Raw genomic sequence first — 25,717 nt, 5'->3', positions numbered from 1 at the left:
AGTAGTGTGTCATTGGACCTGGTTGCCTAGGAAGTGACTACAGTGGTGCCTATGCCCTCCAGCTGGCAGTGCACCTTTGTTGTTTTGTGAATTGGGGTCTTGCTATGTAAAACAGAAGTCTTTGAATTCTAGCTCTACTGTCGTTCCCTTTTCTCATCCAAAATTAGGGTTGCTAGCAGGACCAGGCCTGGCATCACCTTGTCTGAAACCCTGGCGAGCTGTTGTCAGTCAGTGTAGACAGTACTGAACTAAATGGACCAATGGTTTGACTTAATATAGGGCACTGTTCCTGAGATGAACCAAGGAATTCTTTCTATGTAAAATCTTCACTGAATTTTTTTTTGTAACCCCCCCCAAAAAAAACCCTTTGTCTTGTTATCTGTCTCTCATTGACTAAATAAAGATATAATCAAGAAGGCAGCAGCAGCAAATAGCAACATTTCCTAGGAGGATAATCAAATGCTCCACTGATAATTAGCTAAATTAATCCAAATATTTATACAAGGGAAGCAGATATTTCTAAAACATCCTGAGATACATCACAGGGCTGGAATATTAATACCAAGGCAGTAAATCAGCAGCACATGAGGAACTGAGTGGTGTAGGGAGTTGTACCAGTCATCAAAAAACAATTATACCCATCATTAAATACAGATGGCTGATGAAAGATAAGGTAACAACGATATTTTATGAACGATGATGGGAGATGAAACATAGAGGGGCAATTAAGATTAAGCATTTGCTATGGGCCATTAAACTGGGTCCAGGCAAGTGAGCCAAATGCTACAGAAGATGAAAAGTTACAAGGATGTAGCTCATCCTGTAACTCGGGAATGTATCCATTTCAGATAGGAGACAGACCACTACAAGAGAAACTCTTCACAAATTAGGGATATTGACTAGAGGAAAAGTGATTGAGGGATTGTAAGTGACAGGCCAGAAGGGCAGAAGCAGAAATTTACCATCTAAATTGAGAGTAACATAGTTATCTTGCATGGACAGAGCACCAGAGCAGAGCTGGCAGCACCTGTCGTTTAATTGGTGAGATTCAGAATTTCAGGGGTTTCTAAGAGGCTGGGAGTATGATTGACAGAATCTTATAATTATTATGTTTAAAGCATCTAGCCTTTGTGGCTTTGCAGGGTACTCAGAAGGCTTAGAAAGAAACATGAATACAAAGCACCCATTGTAAAAAAAAAAAAGTACAGTGCTTTTGGGTTATTTAATACATCGTTTCTGAACACTTTGAATTAGCAGCCTTAGAGCTGATTTTGTGGTGCCAAAAAGCACAGGTTTCTGAGACTTTATCCAACCTCTGAAAGTCAAACTAAGTAACTTCTTGGCTACTCTTATAATAGTAAACTTGGGGTGGTGCTGGTGGTCTCTTGTGAATCAGGACCACAATGTGCAGGGAGGGAAGGTTCAACCTTTGATCCCATCCTGGATTACTGCAATGTGCTGTAATCCAGGATGCCCTTGGACTTGGTCTGGAAGCTCCAGCTGGGGCTGCTGATGTAGGCAAATGGCTGGCTATGTTGGAGTAACTAAACATAAGGGTTAATTCCCTACATGAGCATAAATCACCCAATGGATGAGTTAATTGCAGGTGTAAGGCCAGTTGGTAATGATCCAATGCCCTGACTATATCTATGATTAATGTATGTCAGCTCAGTTGGTTAGTCTGTGAGTTAGTTAGTCTCTTGGTGTAATTTGTCCAGTGTTACATCTTGAATTGCTGGAGTTTATTTGGAACAACAGAGATACTTTGTACTTGTATGTATCTGTATCTACAAAAGCCTATGAGCTGTATATATCTACATTTGGAAATGTTTTACTGAGCCTTAGCTTCTGCAACAGTAAGCTATTTGGACCTAAAGCTGCTTCCATGTGGTGACTGGTACTGGGAGCAACTTCTACTGCAATTTCTTATATCAGATTCCTGACATTATAACTAGATAATGCACATGCAGCCATGCGAACACATTAAAGCACTATTAATATCTTAAGTATTATTAAGTTGGACTTGGGCAATTTCTATCAAATGGTTGAGTTTTCAGGGTATTTTTAAGGAATAAAAATCCTGTTTCTCTGACAATTTTCTCCCAAACTTTATGTAGATGTGTGTTAAGCGAGAGCTCAGAACAATGATGCATGGGCACAATTTTGCTTGGAGTCTAAACCAAAAGTGTGGTGGAGGGGACTAAAACTGGAGCAGGCAGAGAAGAGGGCAAAAGAATAAACTACTGCCTCTTCTGAGGAAAACCCATTCCAGGTGCCTTATAAAACCTAAGTTTAGAAAGAATCACTACTAAAGTTACCAGACGTCCCCGTTTCTGTGGACAGTCCTCAGATTTACAAATCAGTCCCTATACAAAATCCACTGAAGTTGAAAAGCGTCCCCGGATTCATTGAAAAAAATCTGGTAACCTTATACTAAACCAAAGGCAACTGGTTGTTGTTAAATGAAGGGCTATGAACCCACATAAGTTAAGTAACCTAAATGAAATTATTCTAGGAAGAAGTCCCATAAAACTCAACAAGACTTCCTTCCAAGTTAATGTGCTTAGGATGCTAGGCTGTTTGAAGTGCCCTGGGCTTCAGTGACAATAATTTAAGCATGTTCTTTAAAACCAGTGGGGCTCAAAAGTATTTCACTTTGGTTGGATCACACTCAAAGAATGTATAGCAACGGGGAAGAGAATTAAGCATGTACCACTATAGTTAATGCAGGCATTTCAACGTGAAGAAAAATCTTAGGCTACAAATGAACAGTATTGAGATTCTGCAGGATCCCTGCTGCAGACTGAAGTAATTAATTCAGTGCCACAGCAATGATCTGGGTGTGATTCCATTTGTTTTTAAATGCAAATTTGATCGGTAGAAGACTGTGAAATGAGGAAGAGTGAATTAAGTTGAACCCACCTTATAAGATCTGTGCCCGCTCCCTCTCTCCCCGTTTGCCTCCAGCTCTTTATTCTTCCAATCCTATGGTGTGTTTACCGAGAACTGCCCCACTGAATTCTGCAGGACTTACTCCTCTAAGTAAAGTGTAGGAAAGATCACTGTTGAAAGTTTGGTTTTGTGTGAAACTAGGATACGGCAGGCGGATTCTCCATGAAGAACAAGGAAACCTATTAAGTTAGGAAATATAGGGGGTGGGCTGATAAACCTTCAGGAGGTGGTAGGGTTTTCCCTGCTGTAGGCTGGGATCCCCAAAACCAAGATCTTAGGGGTCCCAGAATATTTGGTGCAACGTGCAGTCAGATGCAAAGCCCAGGGGAATCTAATAACTTGAAGTAATCACCACGATCCACAGAACATAACAGGGGTTCTTGGGGGCACAATATTGCCAAAGTTTTATTCTGTGGGGGTGGTCATGAGAGCAAACACATCTCTGAGTTTGGGGAAAATCAGGCACACCCGTTCGATACTATAGATCCCAGGAAGGGGGGGGGGATGCTAGATCAGGAGCTTCTTTTCAGCAGCAGCTGCTCCAGAACAACTTCATAGATTCCTAGGTGTGTTTTTTGGTGCAATCCCTCCTGTGCGTTCTCTCCTCCGAGCAGCAGAGCCAGGATTTTGTTGGCTTGGGCGGGGAATGGTCAGGATCCGGCAGGAACCGCCTCTAAGCCGTGGCGGAGAAAAGTGTCCCGTAACGGGAAGCGGCTGCAGACTTTGGTCCCAGCGGGCGCCGGGAGCCACGAGGCTCCAAGCAAAGGGCAGAGCTGCTGCGCCCGACGCCGACGTCGCCACCACCGCCTCCCCGGAGCCAGGCCAGGCGAGGCTGGGCTGTGCAGCAGAAGCGGCGGCGGCGGCGGCGGCAGCAGCGCCTCTGTCAATCAGGCGGACTTCCCTCCCGCACGCCGCGCGCTTCCCAGCCAGCCGCCTGCTGGTGTTTCTGCTGCCTTCGCCGGGGAGAGCGGCCGCTCAGCGAGCGCTGGAGAGGAGCAGGAGGAGGGCGGATGCGCCAGGGCGAGCGCCGGCGGGGCTGAGGGTTCCCCGCCGCGGGCAAGAGGGCGGCGCCGGCTGCCCTCCAATGTGGCCGGAGCCCCCTGCAGGGCACTTTCGGCAGCCTTCCCAGGCTGCGCGACGCCTGCGATGGGTCCTCCGGGCGGGATCGCCGCGCTCCTCGCCGCCGCCGCCTACTGCTGCTGCTGCTCGTGGGCGCTCCTTCTGGCCCCGGGGGCCCCGCAGAGTCCCGGGCAGGGAGGTAAGTGCTGCGGGGGCCCCTCGCCTGCACCCGCCGCCACCTCCTGGGCCGGGTCTCCCCGGCTGGGGTGCTCTCTCGCTCTCGCTCAACTTCGCCAGCGAAGCACTTTCCCCCCTTTCCGCCAGCCAGACTTCTCTGCGCCACGCGGACCGAAGGGCTCGGAGGGGGTTCCTCGCGCCGCCACGTGGGGCTGGCTACTTTTGGCGTGCTGTCCCGTGGGGCGCGGGGTGGGATCAGGGGGCGAACGAGGGAGAGCGGGGTGGGGGAAGAAATCGCTTGTTGAAAGAAATCGCTTGTTGGATCGCACTAGATCTCTTGAGAGAGGGGCGCGGGACGGGGAGAGTTTCCCGCTGAAGTGGGAACCTCGAATGAACTCTGTTCACAGTCGGGCGCATGTGGCAAGATCCGAGCTGAGCGTGTCAATTCTTGGAATTCCATATGCGGAATAAAACACCTGGCAGAGCCTTAAGTTTTCTTCCCTGCTGTTGTTTGAATTAAAGTAGGAGAGGGGGAACTGGGTCAAGCGGTTGACATGGATTTTTAAATAATAATAATAGTAGTAATAATAATAATTTAAAAAACCCTTTCCATCGTGTGACTGCTAACCACAAGCTTTTAAGCTTCGTTCACTTGTCAGCCACATCGGGATTGGGGAGGAAATTAAGCATGTCAAAGTTTTAAAGTTGATATGACAGTAAACTTTCTGCCTTTGGAAAGCCTCACTCAGGGCATCTCTCTCTTGGCAGCCCTAGCTGAAAAATGGAATTGCTCGAGAGAGACTGTGCTGATCTCTGTTTGGGAGACGTGTTTTCCTCAAGTGAAGGGTGGGAGCATCCTTGATGCCTGACCATCCCTGAATGGGGATGTCTGCAAGATGGGCTCTGTTGCTAAAACAGCTGGAGAGATGATGCCGGGTGCCTGCCTCGCCCTGTTCTCTGAAATTCCCTCTGCTCTGTGTTAACCCCATAGCTGAATGAACATTGATGGTGCCTGACACATTAAGAAAGGGAAGGGATGCCCGCTTCAGGCAATGGTGGGATGCAGCACAGTGATCTCAAGGAGGGGAAACTCAGCGTGACATTAATTATTACTCATTATTTACACATGCTCTCTCTTTCTCTCTCCCTAGATCATCTTCTGGGAGATCTAGAAGAATACAGTCTTGTCATCCCAACTAGCACAGACTCGGAGGGCAGGTTCCTCTCCAATGTCGTATCGGGAGCTGCAAAGAGGCGCTTTCGAAGGGACACAGGGGCTTCTCTGCACGAAGCTGCAAGCAAGCCAATTTTTTACAATGTCACTGTTTTTGGAAGAGAATTTCACTTTAGACTGAGACCAAACTCTAGGCTGGTGGCTCCTGGAGCAACTGTTGAATGGCAGGAGGATTCCAACCTCACTTACGTTGAACCTCTCCATGGGAATTGCCTCTATGTTGGGGATATCACCGACTTGCCTAATGCTTCTGTGGCGATAAGCAATTGTGATGGGCTGGTAAGATGCTTTGTTGTTTATGTAGCTAAGAGGATGAATGACTTTCTTTCTTATGTAGAAGGTGTGGATCTTCTGCCTTCCAAAAAAATAAAAACAAATCACACCTCGGTTGTTATATTAATTGTGAAATCAAATAAAGGAAATGTTCCCTGACATGAACTAGGGTGTGATGAAGCAGAAAGCTCACTTTATAGGTAGCGGAGGAGCCAGTTCACTCTGAACTGACACGTAACTGCTGTGACAAATCACTAATTATCAACAGGAAACTCTAGATAGCCCTCCTGAAGCTTCTCAGCACATCTAAAACAGTGACCTGATGCCGTCATCTGCACATTTTCCATATTTGCAATATTCTCTGCCATTTTCAATTTAGCAGCGGCCATGGAAGTGTGTGTGTTTAAAAGACAAGATAATAAGGCTGAAAGACAGGCTCTGTGGTAAATTGATTGGGGTTTTTTTGTATTTGGAAATGAAATTTGTTCAGAGGTTGGGGTCAGGTCTTTATTCTTTTGGAAGGTGTCTTCCTCATGACAGTTCTCCTATCTGTCTACTCAGTCATGGGAAATCCAGAAGGAACAGTTTTTATGGACTTCCTATGCTTATGCACCTTATATGGTGATTCTATGTATTTGAGGAGCTGTTTATTTGTACATATATAGTCAGAAGTAAATTCCAGTTTTCCATTCCTTAGCCAATGCAGCAAGGCCAAACTGTGTATCTTAAGCTATATTTTAAAAAAGTCAATTGTTACGCAGAGCAAAGTTTGCTTAGTTTAACTTTGGGGAATGAACTTCTAATTACATCCAGTATCATCTTGTTTATATTGTTTGAGAGAGAAAAGAGGCTTCCTAATGTACAGCTGGTACTACTTATATGATAAATGAATTTAAGCCTCGATCATGACCTTCCTGTGCTGTCTGAGTTCTGTTCAGAATCTGATTAAAAAGAAAGAGGTATGGGGTGGAGATGTGGTTGTCAACTTTTGTGGGTGTTGTGGATGGGTGTGTGTTCCTGTACTCTTATTAGCAGCTTGGGCCACAAGGCATTTAGCAGATAAAACGTTTGATACCGTTTCAACTCCTGCACCATTCCTGCATCCCATGGCAGAAAACTCTTGGCATTGCTGGGTGGAGGTCACCCTAATCAACTTGGGCTCTCCAGGAAGACAAGGTCTATTGGACAAGTTTATCCTCCTACCCATTTAACCTCCTCCTTGATGGAATTATGAACCAGTAGTATAAGAACGCCTAATCAGTGGTGTTTTCAGAGCAAAAGCCGGGGGGCGGTGGCGGCGGCAAAAGAGAAAGGTATGCTTTTCTTTCTATATCCTAGAATGCACTTGAGCCACTTTCTGTTATTCAGATGATGGTCTGGAGATGGCAAGTGTTTTTCTGGCTCCTCAGACATAGATTCCATAGCAAAGTTGATGCCACCAACTTGTAAAGATCCACAGTTGTGGAGCATATGCAGCCAGACATCATTCTATACATGCCTGGGTGGCTCACCTGTGCCTTCCCTCATCCCATTAGCTGGAACTGATCGGAGTTGTAGTTCAACAACATTTGGGGTCACAGGTTGAGCACTCCTGATGTACAGGTATGCACTTTTAAAATTACATATATGTAATTCATAAAATAAAAAACAGATGCAATACTGAGTAATATGTAATATAGATATATGGTACGGATGATTGAGTGGAATTCAAAATAGCGCTAAGTGTGCAGAACAAAGTCTTTCATACAACAAGACTTTTCCGTCCTCTTCTCCCCCTGTGCACACCATAACCTGTTCCCCAACTCTCCAGAGCAGATTTAGGGGGCACGGGAGGAGGAAGTCCCATTGCACAAGTGTGTCTAGTTTCATGCAAAACTTAGTTGAATCCCACTGATGGTATGCAACTTGAAAACAGCTTTCTCTTTCTTTATGCATGAAATGATAGCATAGTTTTTATGTCTCCTTAAAAATATATATTAAAGGGTTAAATTGTTTCAGCCATATTCAGTCTGGCTATCCTTGATCTAGGATAGATCCCCCCCCCCCATTTTTAAAAATTAATTTTCCAAATTTATAACAAATAGGACACACAGATAAAGAGAAAAAACAACAACATTACAATACTAAAAAAGAAAACAACGAAAACAAACATATAAATACCTAATACTTTAAAGCCAAATTTAAATTTCATTATTAACTGACTTCCTCGAATCCCTCCTTACTGAATATCATTGAAACACTTTTTAACAGCTTTCCAATATCCTCTTTCTAATCAAATTAACGCCTTTAGTTTACAATGCTCTTCTCTTTTCATAATTATCCAAATCCATAGTATTTTACAATTAATTCTTACTTTAGTCCTAGGCCCATTTGGTACTTTCAAATAATTTCTACTTATCGTATGTTACAATATTTAGCTAAATAATCTTTCAATTTCTTCCACTCTTCTTGGTACTCCTCTTCTTTCTGATCGTGGATTCTTCCAGTCAGGTCAGCTAGCTCCAAAAAGTCTAACATCTTCACCTGCCATTCTTCTACTGTTGGTATTTCTTGTGATTTCCAATTTTTAGCCAATAAAAGTCTTGCCGCTGTAGTGGCATACAAAAACAATCTAACATCTTTTTTGGGAAATTCCAATCCTATAACTCCAAGCAGAAGATCTAGGATAGATTTTGACTAAGGGTGTCTAACCCATGGTTTACAGGCTGCATACACCTGAAAACGGGTCCTTTATGCGCCTCAGGTACCAAAGTAACTTGGCTGCCACAGATGCTGTGTGCCTAGGCTTGGGCCAGGCGGTTCTCCTGCACTGGGTGCTGAGTCAAGGAAGTGATGATGATGATGATGATGATGATGATGATAATAATAATAATAATAATAATAATAATAATAATAATAATAATAAATAACCACTTATCTTTATACGTGTAATCAAGTGCCAAAAGGAATTATTGTGAAAATAAGAAATTTTTTGGGGGGTGGAGGGATCATTTTGTTCTCGCTAAGGATGCCATATTACCGCTTTAAACTTTACAAGAGTGCAGGGGGATGAAACCGTGGAAAATCACTTCCCGTGGTGCTCCTCTAACAGTGAAAGAACGCCAGAGCCCAAACCACAATTACTTTGAAATATGTTTAGTTTCTTCTTAGTAATGTCAGTTAAAAGCTAGTTGGCTGCCTACTTGCTGAACTTGTTCCTCAGATAGGACTCACTATTTGTCTCAGGTTGTGGGAATAACCACCTGGTTACTTGCATGCTCCTCTCCAAAGCTGTTTGCAGTCACTGTAAGATCCTGCCAAATCCACAAGGAGGGAAGTGAGAGGGTGTGGCTAATAAAATATGCCACTGCAAAGCCTGCCTGGAATTTCCCAGAGATCTCCATTCCCAGCCATTGCACGTTGCAGACTTAACTATTCAGTAGACTTCCTTCCTGCTAATACTTTATGTACGTGCTTCCCTTAAAGTTTCTGTGGCAGCTGTAGCCATCTTCAGGTGTTATGGGAAGAGAGACGTTACTGTGTGAGACGGAGCAGCAGGGACAAGCATGTTAGCTCCTCTGCCACCCTGGTTTCCATCGCCTTCCATGAGTTGGAAGGTGGCTGACTGTGCTGGGGAGCCTATTGTGTCTGCAGAGGCTCCTTATGCATTTTAGAACCTGACTTTCCAGGGTACCAGAATGGGTGAGGAGCTTCCATGGATACAAGAGATTCCTTGCTGTTGAGAGTCCCCTTTCAGCTCATGGAGGGTGGTGAAAATGTGGACGTTGGGGTGTGTGGAGCTAACATATTCTCCCCCACTGTCCTCCCTTGTGGCAGTTTCCCAATTTCCCTAACATATGAGGAAGTTTTAAGCTCTATGGGATTTCGGATTTGCGTAAGGATGAATTGAAAAACCATAATAGATTTGCAGTGTCAGACACCTGGATTTACCTTTCTCCTGCTTTGTAGCAATATTCTTAGGCTTTGTCTTTGCAATTAGGGCGTATTTGCCAAAGGTCACATTGTCCCATTTCTAATGCAGTTTTGAAACTGGCCTGTTTCATAATAATGGGATGAAAAAAATCACAAAGCTCTTCCTCTTGTCCCACATCAGGATTCTCCCTGATAACCCCTCTCCATGCCATACATTTTAAAGCAGCAGCTGAATGATCACATAAGACTATTTCCTGCATCGGTAGGCAATTGGAATACATGGCTGTGGGAGGTCTCTTCAGGCTCTATGATTGCATGAGAAATGGCAGCCTTTGTGAATTAAGCCAGTGTGGTGTAGTGGTTAAGAGCCGTAGTCACGTAATCTGGGTAACCGGGTTCGCGTCTCCGCTCCTCCACATGCAGCTGCTGGGTGACCTTGGGCCAGTCACACTTCTTTGAAGTCTCTCAGCCTCACTCACCTCACAGAGTGTTTGTTGTGGGGGAGGAAGGGAAAGGAGAATGTTAGCCGCTTTGAGACTCCTTAAAGGGAGTGAAAGGCGGGATATCAAATCCAAACTCTTCTTCTTCTTCTTCTAATTCAAAACCACAACATTATCATCTTACCTGCTTCCACCAGTGAGAAACCAGTAGCAGTATTTCAAATAAATGAATGGATACATAATTCGATCCCAAAAGGTAAAGGGACCCCTGATCGTTAGGTCCAGTCGCGGATGACTCTGGGGTTGCAGCGCTCAGCTCGCTTTGTTGGCCAAGGGAGAATGCTAAATGTGAATTGGAATAATTCAGAGATAGTTTGACAATTCCCAATCGAATTGGCCATCTTTAAAATGTGTGTTGGATTTGGACCTTACCTATGGCAGTACTGAGAGACAAAAGTAAAGCTGATTAAGGTTGTAGCTCTGAAAGCCATTTGCTTAAAAATGATTCCACTGAAATCAATGCAACTTCTTGCAGATGGTTTGTAATGTAAAGCTAGGCCAAAATCTGTATATGAATTTCAGACTTTTTAATTAGTGAGTTTGGTCATGGTCATTTTATTTCAGCAGTGAGGATTTGCATGTTGGTTGTTCTGAAGCCTTCTGCTCTTAGTTCTGCACCGCCCTGCTTTTTTTTGAATTGGTCTTAGGTTTTTAAACCTCATACCTTGGGCTTGGTCTCTGGTTCTGTCAGCAAAACCTCTAATATACTTACTCAGAAGTAAGTCCCATTGAGCTTGAATGCTGTGTAATTATTACAACAGACTCTTAGAAGCACACCTGAGTCTCTTGCAGTATTTGTGTTGTGTGGTTGTTATTAATGCAGGAGAGAAGACGTTAGTGCAGTAGGACATTCTAACCAACTTTAGTTTTACAATTATGTTCTAGCCTCTCACCGTGAGATGTTCATAATGGGAGGAAATGGCTCAAATGCCCAAACTATCCTGATCAGATGCTGCTATCTGACCAATCTAAACCTTGGAAATTATTATTATTTAATAAATTTGTATAACTATAACTGCAGGTGTCAGGGAGGTTCACAAGGTAAATGGGTAATTTGGGAGCAATGACTTGACTGAAAAATGTGTTTGCTGGAAATGTGTTTCTGTTACTGGTCTCCGACAGTTAAGTTTTGTTGAGATGAGAATGGGAAAGTGTAAGGTCATCTGTATTTGTGCCTGGTATCCGTGCCCAGCACACTGGGGCATTTTCCAGGGCGCACGTGCCCTAGCAGGTCCCATCAGGGGTGACACTTTGTCTGGACAGTCCCAGTGCTCTCTGCCCTTTGGGTACCCTGCAGCTGTGAGCCTTCACTGCATGTAAGTGGGCTTGTTCTTGCCCAATAGCAGCTCTGCTGCCTAGTCATCTCACTCACTTATGAGCACAAGAGGGTAGGGGAGGCTTGCAGCTGCAGCAGAGTCACTGCTGGATGGCCCAAGTGGCAGTGGATGCTGGAACAGGTGCTGGGGGCAGGGGTGGGGCATCCATCAAGGGCAACCTGCCCATCCCCTAGCCCCATCCCAAAATCTGGAGCCGGGCTTGTACCCTCCAGTTATTATTTGTGGGAAATCATTCTTGCTGTGACTGAGATCAAAACTAGATTTTTAAAAAATGCTTGTGATGGTTAGAATTAGTGCTGTAAAAAAAAAAATGTTTAGAGGTACTCTTATTTTCCTCCTCATATTGAAATACTGCCCCTGAATGAGGCCAAACTTAGATCCACAAAATGTTTAGGGGGTATGCGTACCCCTGTGTCCCCCCAGAAAAAAGCACTGGTTAGAATCATAGGACTGTAAAGTTTTGAGGGACTACAAGGGTCATCTAGCTAGCCCAATCCCCGGCAATGCAAGAATCTTTTGTTCAATACAAACCTGCAAAACAGCATGATAGGAGGGCTGGGGAGGGGAGGAAATTCTTCCCAAGCTAGAGAGTTAAAAGATGCCGTCCTGCTCATTTATGGAATAGAAGACTGATAAGACAGATAATTTCAAAACAAACAAAGCACATTCCAACTGGCTGAATTAAGAGTACTGTAAGTTGCTGTCAAAAGCTGTTCTCTTGTGGGGTTTGTTGAATGTGTGTTTGAAACACATTCTGTGTAACATCTAGTTTGAACCTGATACTCTTAGTGTCACAATGCCACCATCGTGTCTGCCTCACAACTTACCTGGTAGCTGTCTTTGCAGTCTAACTTAATCTCCCTGCAGCAAACATGTAGCAGGTGAAAATGTGACAAGTGGGCCTATGCGGGATACTAGCAGCCAGTCAGGAGACTCCTTGTTATGTGTTCTTAGATGTTTAGGGGACAGGAGCCTGCCTTTCATGAGAACATACATATTGGCTGAGAAGGAAAGACTGGCCTAAGGGCTGTAGCTCAGTGGTAGAGCATTTGCCTTGCATGCAGAAGGTCCCAGGTTCAACTCCCAGTATTTCCAGGTACCACTGGGAGAGACTCCCTGTCTGAACCCCTAGAAATCCACTGCTACTCAGGATGCAGATATCCTGAACCCAGGCATACCCGGAGGTTAGTCCTCAGAATGCACACAGTCCCACGGGTAATACTAGAGAGTAGTCAGACAACCCAAATGGCAAAATAGCAGTCCTGGTCTAATACAACGAGCAATGTCCCAAGTCAATCTGCCAGGTAAGGTTCCGCCACTGCAGAAGATCCAGGGTTGGAACACCTGGGGTTAGTTCTGAAGTCACAGTCCAGTGACGTTCCCAAAGCAGCCAAGCTATGGTCCATCAACAGAAAAAAGGCCTTGTTTCCCTTTCATCCTTCCCAAACTTGATTGATGCACCTGAGTTCGCTCCAGCTGAGCAGCTGTACCTCTCCCCTTGACGAAGCATGTGATCCTCACCTGCCCTGAGTCTAATCTAGCTGAGTGACCACAACCTCCTCCCACACCTAAAAAGTCCCATGATCTCCACCTGTTTCTGTGTTCCCTTGCCTGCCTCAGTCTCCTGAAGGAGTGCACTTCTTGCTGTTTCCAGTGCCTCAGAGCCTGCTGTGTCCTTGGAGACAGGGGCACCTCTGGTGATGTGTCTCTTTCCCCTAGCTCCTGTGAACTGCCTGCAGCTTCCTTGATGTTGCCCAGTGTCCCGTGAGTACCTCCTAAGTCCCTAACCTCCCCTTCCCTGTATTCAGCTTGTCCTGGTGTGTACCAGTTGTGGCTAGACCCCTCGCCTTCCTCAGTGTGTTGCCAGCTCATGACAGTAGACAATACTGAGCATAGGAACCAATGCCTAGGATCAAGGGGGTCCAATAGAGGCAGCCAGGTCCCCCCAAAGTTTATGGGTATTGCCACTCAAATGGTGTGCGTGCACCATGTCATGTGATCAATTATGGAGGCGGGGCTTACTCCCCCCCCCAAATGCTTTATTCAAGTTTGCACCCCTAATACTGAGGTATATAAACCGATAGTCTGACTCACAGGCAGCTTCCTAGCTGTGGCAGACAGGATTTCTGTACAAAGGTGGTGAGTGAGACCAAGCGAGCTCCTTTTTATAAAAATAGGAAAAAACGCACTCCAAAATAATCCCTAAAAGATATTTGAGGAAAGCCAATTCTCTGGCTGCTTTCCCAGATGCTAATTTGCCTAGGAATGCCTGGTACGGCAGTAGTGCTATTTAAGCTTCCTTAATAGTAGTGACCGCAGTACAAGGCACATCTTGGTGAGTTAATGACCATCAGTGCCTTCCAGCCAGTCATTAATATCGAGGAAGGAGCTTGTGCTCTGACTGCGACTGCTTGAGGCCTGTGTGCCCAGTGACCTAACAAAGCCCTTTGCATGTGCGCTGCGCTTGCATGCATCTTCCCAGGGCGAAGACAGACACCACAACGGAAAGGTCAAAAGGGAAGGGAAGGAAGCAAAGACTAGATGAGTTTCTGAACAGCATGACTTTGTAGGTAGGTGGGAATAGCAGGGGCTATTAGGCAAGGTCATCAGAGGAGCTATGTTTGCAGTTATCCATAGAGACCTTGGAAGAATCTGCCTTATTCCAGGTCAGGCTTGTTTGGTTAGCTCAGTCTTGTTCAGCCTGATTGGCAGCAACTCTTTGGACACTGAGGCAATAAAGAGGATCTTTCACTGGTTACCAGCTGCTTACTGGTTGTTGGTTTTTTTTGAATTAAAGAAAATGGCAGATGGCTGGGATCAAACATGGAACCTACTGCATGCAAAACATTTAGTCTACCAAAGACTTTAAACTTTCCATTGCCAGAAGCTTGGAACGAATGGCAGGAAACCCAGTGTTACTTCCTTTCACTCTTGAATAATTCCTTTTTCTCTTTGCCACTGGAGACGTGATGTTTTCACAAATGGATATCGTTGGGCTGCTTTGATGAGACCTTTCTGAACTTGATTGGAAAATATCCAACAAATCTGTTTTGATGTTTTCCCCAACCCTCCGGAGTAGGTTTGGGGGCAACATGGGGGCACACGTGGAGAGGAGTGGGAGGGAAAGATCTGCTGTACAGCTAGAAGTCCTTGTGTTAGTGGAACTACCACTTAGGATGCTGTGTTCCAGAATAGCTGGGTGACCACTTGATTCTGACCCTCCGCCATCTTTTCTTTCTCCTGTAAACATGCACCCAGATTCCTGCCTGCATGATGCTGGCAGTGGAATAGGAGCCATTTGAATGTGCAACTGGCCATACCAAGGAAGTGAGGCTTGTTACTTGAGAGTTTGCAACACACCAGAAAGGCCAGGCATAGGCAGACTCGGCCCTCCAGATGTTTTGGGACTACAACTCCCATCATCTCTAGCTAACAGGACCAGTGGTCAGGGATGATGGGAGTTGTAGTCCCAAAACATCTGGAGGGCCGAGTTTGCCTATGCCTGAGAAAGGCCATGGGAGTGCCTGCTGTTGGACACAAGCTTCAAGTGCTTGCAAATGCAGTCAGCATTGTAAGATAAACAGCAATGCAGAGAATTCTTAGGAGCATTTTTCCTTTGCAGTTCAAGCAATGTGACTCTTGCTTTTGACTTCTCCCACCTTATAAGTAGTGACCTCAAATCTAATATTGCATATTTCATAGGTTTTGTCATTAATTGTGGGTGGGTGGGTGAGTGAGTGAGGGGAGCATGTCCAATTTAGATAACATTTTTATTGGATCACAAAACATCAATATAAATCAAACATCTTGTTTATCCGTACTACATTTCTTTCAATTTGAGGTGTATTTGGGTGAATAAAAGTGCACATTCCCCGTCTACATTATGGTGCAACTAGTCATGAATAATTCTATGTCTCTAGAACTGGGTTTGGATGTACATATAAGTAACAGCATACATGGCTAACGTGAGTCTTTGGTTGCAAGAAAAGCATTGGGTTAAATATATATGCATTTTAAATAGAGACTGTGAAAATAAAGATACGTTATACACCCTTTCTAAAGTGTATGAAAGCTCTTGATGAAGACCAGGCAACAGTTTCTGTCTGCACTGTCTTCTTCAGAAATGTCAACCATCTTCTGCTATCTTGTTTGTTTAATTTTGCTTTTCGGCCTTGCTATCTTGAGTTGCATACAGCAAAATTGTGGTCAGGAGGATAATAGGATATTATCCTAGGCTAGTCATGTTCTCATCGTGGTTTAATAGATGTGCACTACAAATGATTCCATTCGTTTTGTCTGCATCAGTGAATTTTCAGCATCTTCATAGTCAGCGCACACACTTCAAGGCCTTATTATTACAACCCGGCAGCTCACATTTGCATTAAGCTGAAGTTTGCCTTGTACCGCATTACATCTTTCATGGCATTTATTCATGGTAAAAAAAGATGAAGAAGAGGAGGCAGGTTTTCTTTTTAGTTCTGTTGTGTTAGTATGAAAAAGGGCACCACCTCTTTGGTGTTGTAGCAAATTAAAGTAGACAATGGGAAACATGTAGACACGGTTTGCAAAAAACTGCATTTCATTTCTTTCTAAACGGCTGTTTGTCATTCTAAATGGGGTCACAGCCTCAGTTTGTGTGATCACCAGTGGCTCCTAGAATACTGAGAAGGACGAAAAATAGACAGACGAAACAACTCAGATCTTCCTGGAGGGTGGGCACGTGCTCTACTTTACAAAGGACAGTCCTCTGCTCGAAAAAGTCCTGTATTGAAGAGCAGCATGGTCTAAGACAGGCATGTCCAAAGTCCGTTTCAGGGGCCTAATCCGGCCAGCCAGTTGGTTTAATCAGGCCCCTGAGATGGTTGCCTCACCTTGCCTCATGAGTGGACCAGACCTGAAGGGGGTGGGGGTGTGGAGCCTGACTGGTTGAAGCAGCTTCAACAGGGAGCTGATTTCCTTTGCAGTGCAGTGCTTGCTAATTAATGAAGTCACTAAGCCAAGTCTTGTGTCAAGGTGTTGAACCCAAACTTATTACACGGCACCAGAAATAGAGACCACAGGGCTTCTGAGGCAATGTGCCACTTTCTTCTGCCTTAGGGCAACTGACTACTATGGGCAAGAAGGGCCCCACCCAAAGACCCGTGGCCTCTTCTCAAGTTAGCAGCAGAAGCACCAGCTTCTATTTAAATTATGGCCATTATTTCTGAATTTGCATCTGTATGTATAAATCAACATATGCAATCTGTGTCTTTTTTTGTGTGGTGGTGGTGATGATGATGATGATGATGCACACTTTGTCACCTTGTTCTTATGGCTGCAGAGAAAATCCTGGAATATAACTCTTAATTGTCTGCATTTATGCCTCTTAATGTATATGTGTGTGCTATTATTTGTTGGTTTCTTGATGGCACTATGCACTTTTTCTTTCCATTCTTATTTTTTAAAATGTTTCAAGCAGCTGACATACCGGTGTCAAATACTAATGGAAAACACAACCAAAGTTCAGATTTCATCATAATGTAGCATTCTGGTTAAATCTCTTTGTGATGCTTGAGGGTGATAGGCTTTGCTCCTCTTTGCTGCAGTGGGTGGGCCAGCTGGTGGCGGCGCAAAGAAAAGGGAAGCTTAGGTTTGGAGGATGCCAGCTTTATTTTATATAAACAAGCAGTTTTGGAGTCTAGTATGTCTGCAGATTATGAATGGTGGCTAATTATCATGCAGCATTTTTTCTTTGCCTGTGAGTTCATAGAATTGTAGAGTCAGAAGGGACCCTAAGTGCCATCCTGCCCACAGCCATCCCTGGGTGGGCTTGAACCACCAACCTTCAGGTTAACATCCAGATGCATTAACTCACTGTGCCACCAAAGGCTCCTCTAGGAGTGGAGTTCTGACACAGACCACCACAGGTTCTGGTCCCAGGCCAGCACTCGGCAGAGGCAACTGCTCTCCCAACACCAGCAATGTTGCAGCTTACCAGGGTAGGGCAGGACTAGGCAGGGCAGCATGGATGCACTGGCATGAGTGCTGGATTGGTTCTGCAGGTACATCCATACAGCCACAACCTTGCCACCCTGGGCTGCCCCATCTGTGTCCAGGGAAGCTGCAGTGATGCGGGTTTTGGGAGGACAGCTCCGTTCCATCTCACCAGATGCTACTGGGTTAGCAGGTATTATTGTGATGGTTGTTATTGTTATTAATTTTATTATTTGTACCCCGCCATCTGACAGGGTTGCCTCAGTCACTCTGGGCGGCTTCCAACAAAAAATAAAAACACAGTGAGATATCAAACGTTTAGAACTTCCCTATACAGGGTTACCTTCAGGTGTCTTCTAAAAGTCGCATAGTTGTTTACAGTATCTCCTTGACATCTGATGGTAAATAGCTTCCTTAAAAAAATAAAAATTAAGACCAACGTTCAGGAACTTTCTTGTAGCAAACCTGCTTTGCTCGTCTACAAAACACACAAGAGAGAGGACAAATGACAGCCACACTCAGTGGGGCTACTGCTCTAGGCAAGTATCAGTTGGGAAACCAGTCTGTTTTGTTATAGACCCTTCAGATACAGTCCATATCCCAACACAACTGTAGAGGCACCTGCTTAAAAACGAAGCTGGCCTGTTTCCAGAATCAAGTCTTCAGGCTAGCTGGCCTCCACATTTTGATCCACCAGGTATACTGAACCTGCTACCTTCCCAGCATCTTGATTACATAAGCGCAAGCTGACAAAACAGAGCAGCTATTCAACAGAAGTTCAGACTTTTGCTGGCATACATTATCCTTTGGAGGAAAATATCCTGTTATTGCTGTCAAGTCGTAACTTTTCTTGTTGTGTGCTCTGAATGCATCATATTCCCACTAGCTTTTCATCTGAGAATGGGATGGAATAATTTCCTGCATCAAACAGGTGGACACCATCTGGACGGAGTGTTCTAAGGCAATCGTAGCTCATATCTTAGCGTCACACAGTAAAGCCTCTGGATAAAATGGAGGTATTTGCTTCTTCAATGACTTTTCCGTTGTGCCCTATTGCTATGGTGATCACAAACCTGTTTAGCTCCTAAGCCATGCAGGAGGTAATTTTCTGTCCAAAGTTGTTGAAGCTACCAATATGCCTTATGGCCTCTTGTAACTTTTCTGCATATTACACCAAGTATATGCTCATATCCTCTCTGTACTTTCATTCCCTCTAAGCGCTCACGATAGTAACTCATTTAGACAAAATCATAATTACCTCAGCAGGCAAATAAAACATCTAGTTTGTGAAATGTTGGCTTCAGTCCTCAAACTGCTACTGTTCCAAACAGATTGCTGTTTTTACTGTATGCACATGCTTTTTACCCCTTTGTGAGGTAGTGATTTTTTCTGCAATGCTATCATTTCCTTCGTTGTATTCCACCTTTGAGTTCCCTGCTTATTTTTTTCTCTGTGAGCAGCTGCCGTCTGTTCAGTGCCTCAGAGAAATAACGGGATTCTTCTTTGCAGGACTGCAGGGAGGTAACTGAGGGGTGTTAGTGACAGCCCTCTGGCTTTCAGACCATGTGCCAGGGGCATTGCTAGGAACTCAAAAGGGCTCTCAGGACAAATTTCATAGATTTATTGAGTGCCTGAAGAGGGCGGGTGGGCAGGAAGCTCACCAGTGCCGCACTTTGCTGTGCAAGGTGTTTTTTAAAAAGTTTATTTAGCACCACCCGAGTTTCTGGTGCATCAATGAAGTTATTAGCCCCAACAATGGTACCTCGGGTTAAGTACTTAATTCGTTCCAGAGGTCCGTTCTTAACCTGAAACCGGTCTAAACCTGAAGCACCACTTTAGCTAATGGGGCCTTCTGCTGCTGCCACGCCGCTGGAGCAGGATTTCTGTTCTCATCCTGAAGTAAAGTTCTTAACCTGAGGTACTATTTCTGGGTTAGCGGAGTCTGTAACCTGAAGCGTATGTAACCTGAGGTACCACTGTATCAGGCGATCCCCTGTCGCCTGTAATGTTGTCTCCCACCCCCTCAGGATTTAGTTTAAAGCTCTCCTGGTCAGGTTCATGAGAACCTAATAGCTACAGCCACCTGCACTTGATAATACCAGGCCAAAGAAAACCTAGAGTTGACCAGGATTCTTTGGGGGAAACTATGATTGTTTACAGTGGTATGATACTGCTTTAAATATATAGTGCAGATGGGGCCTCAGTTAGAGCCAGAAATACCTGGAGGCTGTGTCATTACTTTGATGCAGAGACCTACTACTTTCCTTTCCAGTATATCTTACCTGACTGCCCCCACCAGACACTGCGTTGTCCTATTTTGATGATTAAAGAATGCCCCTTCTGGAAATGAAAGGTTAAATCTTCGTTTGCATTAAATGGATCTCCTGCCTTAGAAATAAAAACAATGGCCTTTTAAGAGCTGCTTCAGTCAAAAGCTGACAGTTCAAGAGAATTTAGTCTAACATGGATGTATTCAAAAATCCCTTTACTCTTCTCACTAGGAGGGCATGGATTATTCACAACAGTGCTTGTTTCTTAAAAAGATACATGTCAAAGATTTGGCAGCTTCTGCCCAATGCATCTTCTTACAAAGAATATGTGACATTGCCTCCCCTCCAGTTCTTTTTATCTTTCTCCCTCCTGTATAATGATACTGAGTCTTTCTTGTTCTCACATTGCAGAGCTGTCTCCAGGCTACCCAGGTGCAAAACCAGGCCTGGGAGCCAGACCATGTAGCATAGCAGAGCAGATCTTGTGGACGGGAAGACAGACAGTTATTCAAATAGACTCATGTAGTTCACCGAGTAGCCCCATTATTTACACCACTGGCATCAACTCCAGGGGTCCCTGGACACCCACAAATTTTTCACTATGGGTGCCCAGCCTCCGCCCGCTGCTGCTGCCCTCTGTCTTACCTCCAGCCTTACTCCAGTGCCAGGGTATCTGCTGTGGGACCTCTGTTGGGACCCACCGCGGCCGCAGACATGCACCCACACTCCGCTGTCCCGTCCCACTGCTGCTGCAGAAGCACTTAAGTCGTGTAGGAGTGCAGCCGCGGTGTGTGTGTGATGTGATGATGTCACATTGTGCACACTGCTGGGCACCTACAGTGGGACCCAAGCCGGTGCCTCTGATCTATACTACCTGCTAAGTTATATTCTGAGTAGGTCACTGAAATCAATGGACTTGGACACAACTTGCGTCCATTGATTTACTCTGAGTCATAGAATGGACCTCATTCCCTTCTGGGCCATGTTTGAGGGGCCATATGGTTGCGCTGGGCAGAGGCAAAAGTAGGAAGTGAAATGAATGAAATTCTGCTTTTGTGCGGTACACTAGTTTAGACACAGACTAACACACTCCATGAAGGAAAGGGAGAGTCATTAAGAGTGTTCAATGGCACATTCTAGCTAGGAAAAGCAGTTGGTGAGGGTATGAAACAAGGTGGGAGACTGGTGTGGCTTGGGAAGAGTCTCAAGGGCCACATCAAAGGCATCTAGGGCCACATTTAGCCCCTGAGTCTGTGATTCTCCACCTCTGGCTTAGTCAGATACCATCCGCCAAATCTCAGCTTAACCAACTTTGCAGGGTTGATGGTAAGATAAAAAGAGAGAAAGTAGATGATTGTAAAGAGAAAGTAACATTTCAAAGACATTCAGATTAAAGCACAGAGCCTGTGCTTGCACAAATCTTTTCCTGTTTTTTATATTTAATGCTCTCCTATGATTTAAAAACAAGGATGATCTATTATGACAAATAAATGCTCTTTTTTTGCTTCTAGTCAGCTAAAAAGGTTTCATGGGAGAACATTATTACATAAGACTTGTATCCCGATCATTCAGCCTGATAAAATAGAAACTTGAAACTTTATGCAGATGATAAAGACTGTGCCCATAAAATCCCCATGGCTGATAAGATTCCCTCAGATTTCCCTGCTTAATTATACTTTTTTTCCTTTGTAGTGTTGACTCCGCCACTTCTTAGCACAGCTCCCAAAGCAGCTTAACATTTGCCACACACAGAGAGACCTGCTAACCCTGTTGATTATAAACATATTACCTTGTGAGATAATGAGCTGCTTATGCGAAGAGCTGAGAGCGCTCCACACTGCCATATAAATGTTAAGTACTATTACTTTATTATTACTTTCACACATTGTGACGCTGGCACCTCATTAGTGCAAATCAGGGGCTCCTGATACCAACTCCCCGAAAAACAAACTTAGGGCAAGATGTTGATAGTGAACCACCCTAGATGTTTTTGAGAGCAATATTAATTGCCCAGCTGTTATCTTGTTCCTTGCTTACTGGATCCATGTATTACAATAATGACCCGGCAAATGTTTAGTTAATCTAGCTCAACCCAGTTTGAGGGTTATTTTGAGCGATTAAAGGCCGGTGGGGGGGTGGGGGAGACAGTGGGTTTCAGCTATTGCACCAATTTATTGTTGTTGAGAGAATATGAGCAAATTTACTTTTCTGAGCACCTGATAATGATAGTTGATGGTGCTTTCCAATGAATTAAACCAAATGACCAGGAAATAATTTCATTTCATTTGTATGCTGCTTTTCCAGAAGAAGATCATGCTCAAAGCAGCTTACAACAAAGAAGCAGGGATGCATTTCAAACAAACACTACAAAAACAAATCCATATTAACACAGTAATGATTTCATAGCATAGCAAAGCCATAACAATAACATTGGAAAACAACAGCAAATATAGTAATGTACAAAAAAAATACCACATTGTGTGTTCTGAGCTTCTTCCACTTGTTCCCACTGTAACAGGCAGCTACTAAGTACAGCTTAAGCACCTAGATTTTAAGGGATGTTTATGCCTGCACACACACACACCTCCACCTGTTAATAGTTTGACTGCAGTGCATCTCTTGTCTGAGGAATATCTGGCAATAGGATGCTGGTCTGCATGCTGGATTTTATCCTTATATATTTAAATAATTCTGAAAAAAGGCAAAACAGGAGAGAGTGCCAGCTATTCTGCTGGTATAAATAGGTGTGTGTGTGCAAGTGTTACCTTCTGTGGGATTTCCCTCTGCTTGGATGAGCAGAGACTGTGGGCCAGAATGAGGTTAAAAAAAATCCAAACACATCTGGGCAGCCAGACAGAAAGCTATAATTGGAACCAGAAATCTGAATCACTTTTCTGCACAATGTTTAGCTGCGTGACTGTTGGGTACTGTTAAGTGTGTTCAATCTCAAAGGGCTTTTTAAAGATGGTTGTTTAATGCAGCAGTTTCAATAAATGTATATTGTGAGGAAATGTATATTTTGAGCTGCGGTGTCATTCTTATTAATGAGCAGCAAGATGCTCACCCAATGGGCATGTGTAATAAATAGGGTCATGAAAAATGGGCAAGTGAGTGCCAGCCTCAGCATCCCTTCTCTGATCTTAAATAGCAATGCCTCACCTTCGTTTGCCATGTCCCCTGCTTTTCATAATTTCCCCCGTAAGTGTCATGCATCTTTCTCTTCTCCTGTGCTTTCCTAAGTCGTTTCTGTGGGATTTCCAGTCAAAATCACAAATGCATGATCGCCAGACAGGCACCTGAGGAGCTGACACACATAGAGTCCCTGATTCAATATAGAAGGGACTGTATGAGGTTACTTCCGTAATACTTTGGCGGGTATTTCTAACAAGGGAGATAATCCTATGTACTACTTTCCTGCGTAAGTGCTCTCTCTTTCTCTTCAAGCCAGCGATGTGAGCAGATGTACCTGCCTGAGCTCTGCCTGAGTTTCCATTTTGGAAACTAATTTTGTATTTTGTAACTAAGGAGAGCCAGTGTGGTGTAGTGGTTAAGAGTGGTAGACTCGTAATCTGGTGAACCGGGTTGGCGTCTCCGCTCCTCCACAAGCAGCTGGTGGGTGACCTTGTGCTGGTCACACTTCTCTGAAGTCTCTCAGCCTCACTCACCTCACAGAGTGTTTGTTGTGGGGGAGGAAGGGAAAGGAGAATGTTAGCCGCTTTGAGACTCCTTAGGATAGTGATAAAGTGGGATATCAAATCCAAACTCTTCTTCTAAGCACCATTTTTACATCAGTGTTACTTAGAAGTATTAGCTGCCTTCATTTAATGTAAGTAAACCTTTTTATTCTTACAAATATGTGTGGTTTATTCTTAGCAACAAAGACAAATGGGGAAAGGTCAGCAGACCCAAAATAAACAGGGATAAAAGGTATAATTTCCTAATTTCTAGCTTCCAGGAAACTGCAGAAGTTCACAAATGTTTTCACTCTGCAATGAAGTGCTCCACAGCCTGTTTACTATCATATTTCTCCCACACACATGTGGCAGGAGGTTTAAATTTTAATTTACAGATTTAATCCTCAGCTGCTATTTGCATTTTAAGGGCTGTTACCATTGGCTTCCATGGAGGCTTTCCATAGAAATGCAAATAGCAGCTTCAGATGTGGTTTTTGTCAGGACTGTGATGGGGACAGAATGAAAGAGAGAAACATCTGAGCCCTCTCAGTCCACAATCTCAAGGCTGGACAAGCTTCCCGATGGCTACTATTTTCCTAACAAAAGTATGCAGGTTAAGTGCATTCACACAATTAATGCCATGTCTGGTTTGACCTATACTTTCCTTCTTTCCTTCCAGACCTATTAAAATGTGGCTGAAATCTCTCGTAAATTTATCTCAGTCCCCCCCCCCTTAAACCCTTCACTCTTACTTGTGAAAAAGACCATTCTTTTTGTTGTAGATACTTGGTATTATAATTTGAAAAGACTAGGCATTACATTTTTACCCATCTGTTCATCCAACAAGCTCAAGGCAGCATACATGGTTATTCCTGCTACCCTTTGATCTTTAACTACAGATGATACCTGGCTCAAGGTCACGCAGCAATCTTCAAGGCAGCCTGGAGATTTGAACCCAGGTCATAGTCTGAGATTCTGGCTGCTACATAATGTGGGTGCTTAACTTATGAATGTCCATTTATTTAAGAATAATCTGAATGTTTGACAGCCTGAAGCCTTGATACCCCCAAAATGTTCTTTCTCGTTGGAAGCTCTGAGCAAGGTCTTCCATTTATGCAACAGGGCTTTCCCCTTTCCCCTTTCCCCTTCCTCTAGCACCCCCAATGAGCTGAGAAGGGGCAGTCAGGGGAGGAAATGGGGATTGTTCCATCTGGCAAATTGAAATGCTTGCGGGGACAGAATGTTCAACATGGCGCTTCGTTGAATTCCTTCCATATTTTCCTATGCAACTCACTCTCTCGCACACATGATTAAAGCTTTATGGAAATGTGGCTGCTTATGTAAAGTGAGAAGTCTAAAACATTTTTTAAATGGTGCATACAGCTTAATTAGGATGGGGCAAAATGTGGATTTAGATACTTCGCAAAATATTCTAGAGCAACACAGTGATTAATTTGTTGGACTTCGCAATATTGTTTGAAAAGCATACATTCAAGTAGTATTTTATTTCAGAAGCACAGAATGGGCAATATTTTCTCATTGCAGACTGTAGCAATGGATATAGACTAAGCCAGTTCAAAATGGTAACTGTGAATTTGGGGGATGCATTGGGTTTGATGGTTTCTGTAGGCATGAGCATTTGCATCAAGTTTATGTCCTAATGGTCAGCCAGGGCCAGCTCTGCAAGACTGGTATCTTTACTATGCAAGCAGGGAAAAATAATTTATGAAGCTGTCCTTCTTTGCAATTTTTTAACTCTTCTTTTGAATTGCCTTTAACATTGCGTAACATGCCAGCTCCTCCAATTCACACTCATTGATGGCGACTTTTACACCATATTAAGCAGATGTCTCCATGCATATCATGGCTCCCAGCATTTTCCCCATGTGTTTATAGAAATGCCTTTCCCTTTCAAACACCATCATATTCTCAATGTGCCGAAAGCAAATTATTATATAAAGGAGGAAGCAGTCCCGAGAATCTGGTGTATGTGGATGCTGTTGAACCAATCTCAGGGGCAAATGGTTCACAGGAGATGTATGCATGCCCATAGGCAGTCTGTATCAGTGAAGAGTAAAGAAACAGTAGTACCAGGCACCATATTTGGTGGATCGAGGAGAGAGATGGAAGTCTCAGAATCCCTTGCTTCCCTTGCCTCAAATGGGAAACAGTGCAGCTCCAGCTGCAAACTGCATATTCCTAAATTACATGTTTTGCACCTCCGTTGGTATTTTCGGTGATTTTTAAAATGCATGGGCTGTTTTTGCACAGACTTCATGGGGCCAGAACACAGTCTGTAAGGCTGTTTTAATACTTTAACTCTGAATGTGCAATGTAGTTAAGACCATACTTTACC

At 44.1% G+C, this 25,717-nt stretch overlaps 1 protein-coding gene and 1 long non-coding RNA gene across 7 annotated transcripts in view; one reads left to right on the top strand and one right to left on the bottom strand.

Annotated features, from left to right (window-relative positions):
* The window catches only part of LOC310699787, a 94,272-nt gene extending 90,778 nt beyond the window's left edge, over positions 1 to 3,494 (bottom strand). The window contains exon 1 of the long non-coding RNA XR_014522253.1: positions 2,923 to 3,494. This is a non-coding gene — a long non-coding RNA (uncharacterized lncRNA). The remainder of the gene's footprint in view (positions 1 to 2,922) is intronic.
* The window catches only part of ADAMTS2 (ADAM metallopeptidase with thrombospondin type 1 motif 2), a 308,871-nt gene that overhangs the window by 102,410 nt on the left and 180,744 nt on the right, over positions 1 to 25,717 (top strand). For 3 of the 6 annotated variants that reach the window (XM_083487964.1, XM_083487961.1, XM_083487963.1), the window contains one exon: positions 5,340 to 5,701. Coding sequence is in view for 3 of the 6 variants with exons in the window: in XM_083487961.1 (XP_083344087.1) it covers positions 5,340 to 5,701 (362 nt within the window). In the remaining 3 variants the exon portion in view is untranslated. Of the gene's footprint in view, positions 1 to 3,610; positions 4,211 to 4,592; positions 4,710 to 5,209; positions 5,244 to 5,339; positions 5,702 to 25,717 lie in introns of those variants that run through there. The other 3 variants (XM_083487960.1, XM_083487965.1, XM_083487962.1) reach the window with 3 other exon arrangements.

This window comes from Podarcis liolepis (genome assembly GCF_965112155.1).
Source record: "Podarcis liolepis genome assembly, chromosome: 2".
NCBI lineage: Eukaryota > Metazoa > Chordata > Lepidosauria > Squamata > Lacertidae > Podarcis > Podarcis liolepis.
Note: the sequence above shows the minus strand (reverse complement) of the source record. Positions and strands in the feature narration are given on the sequence as shown.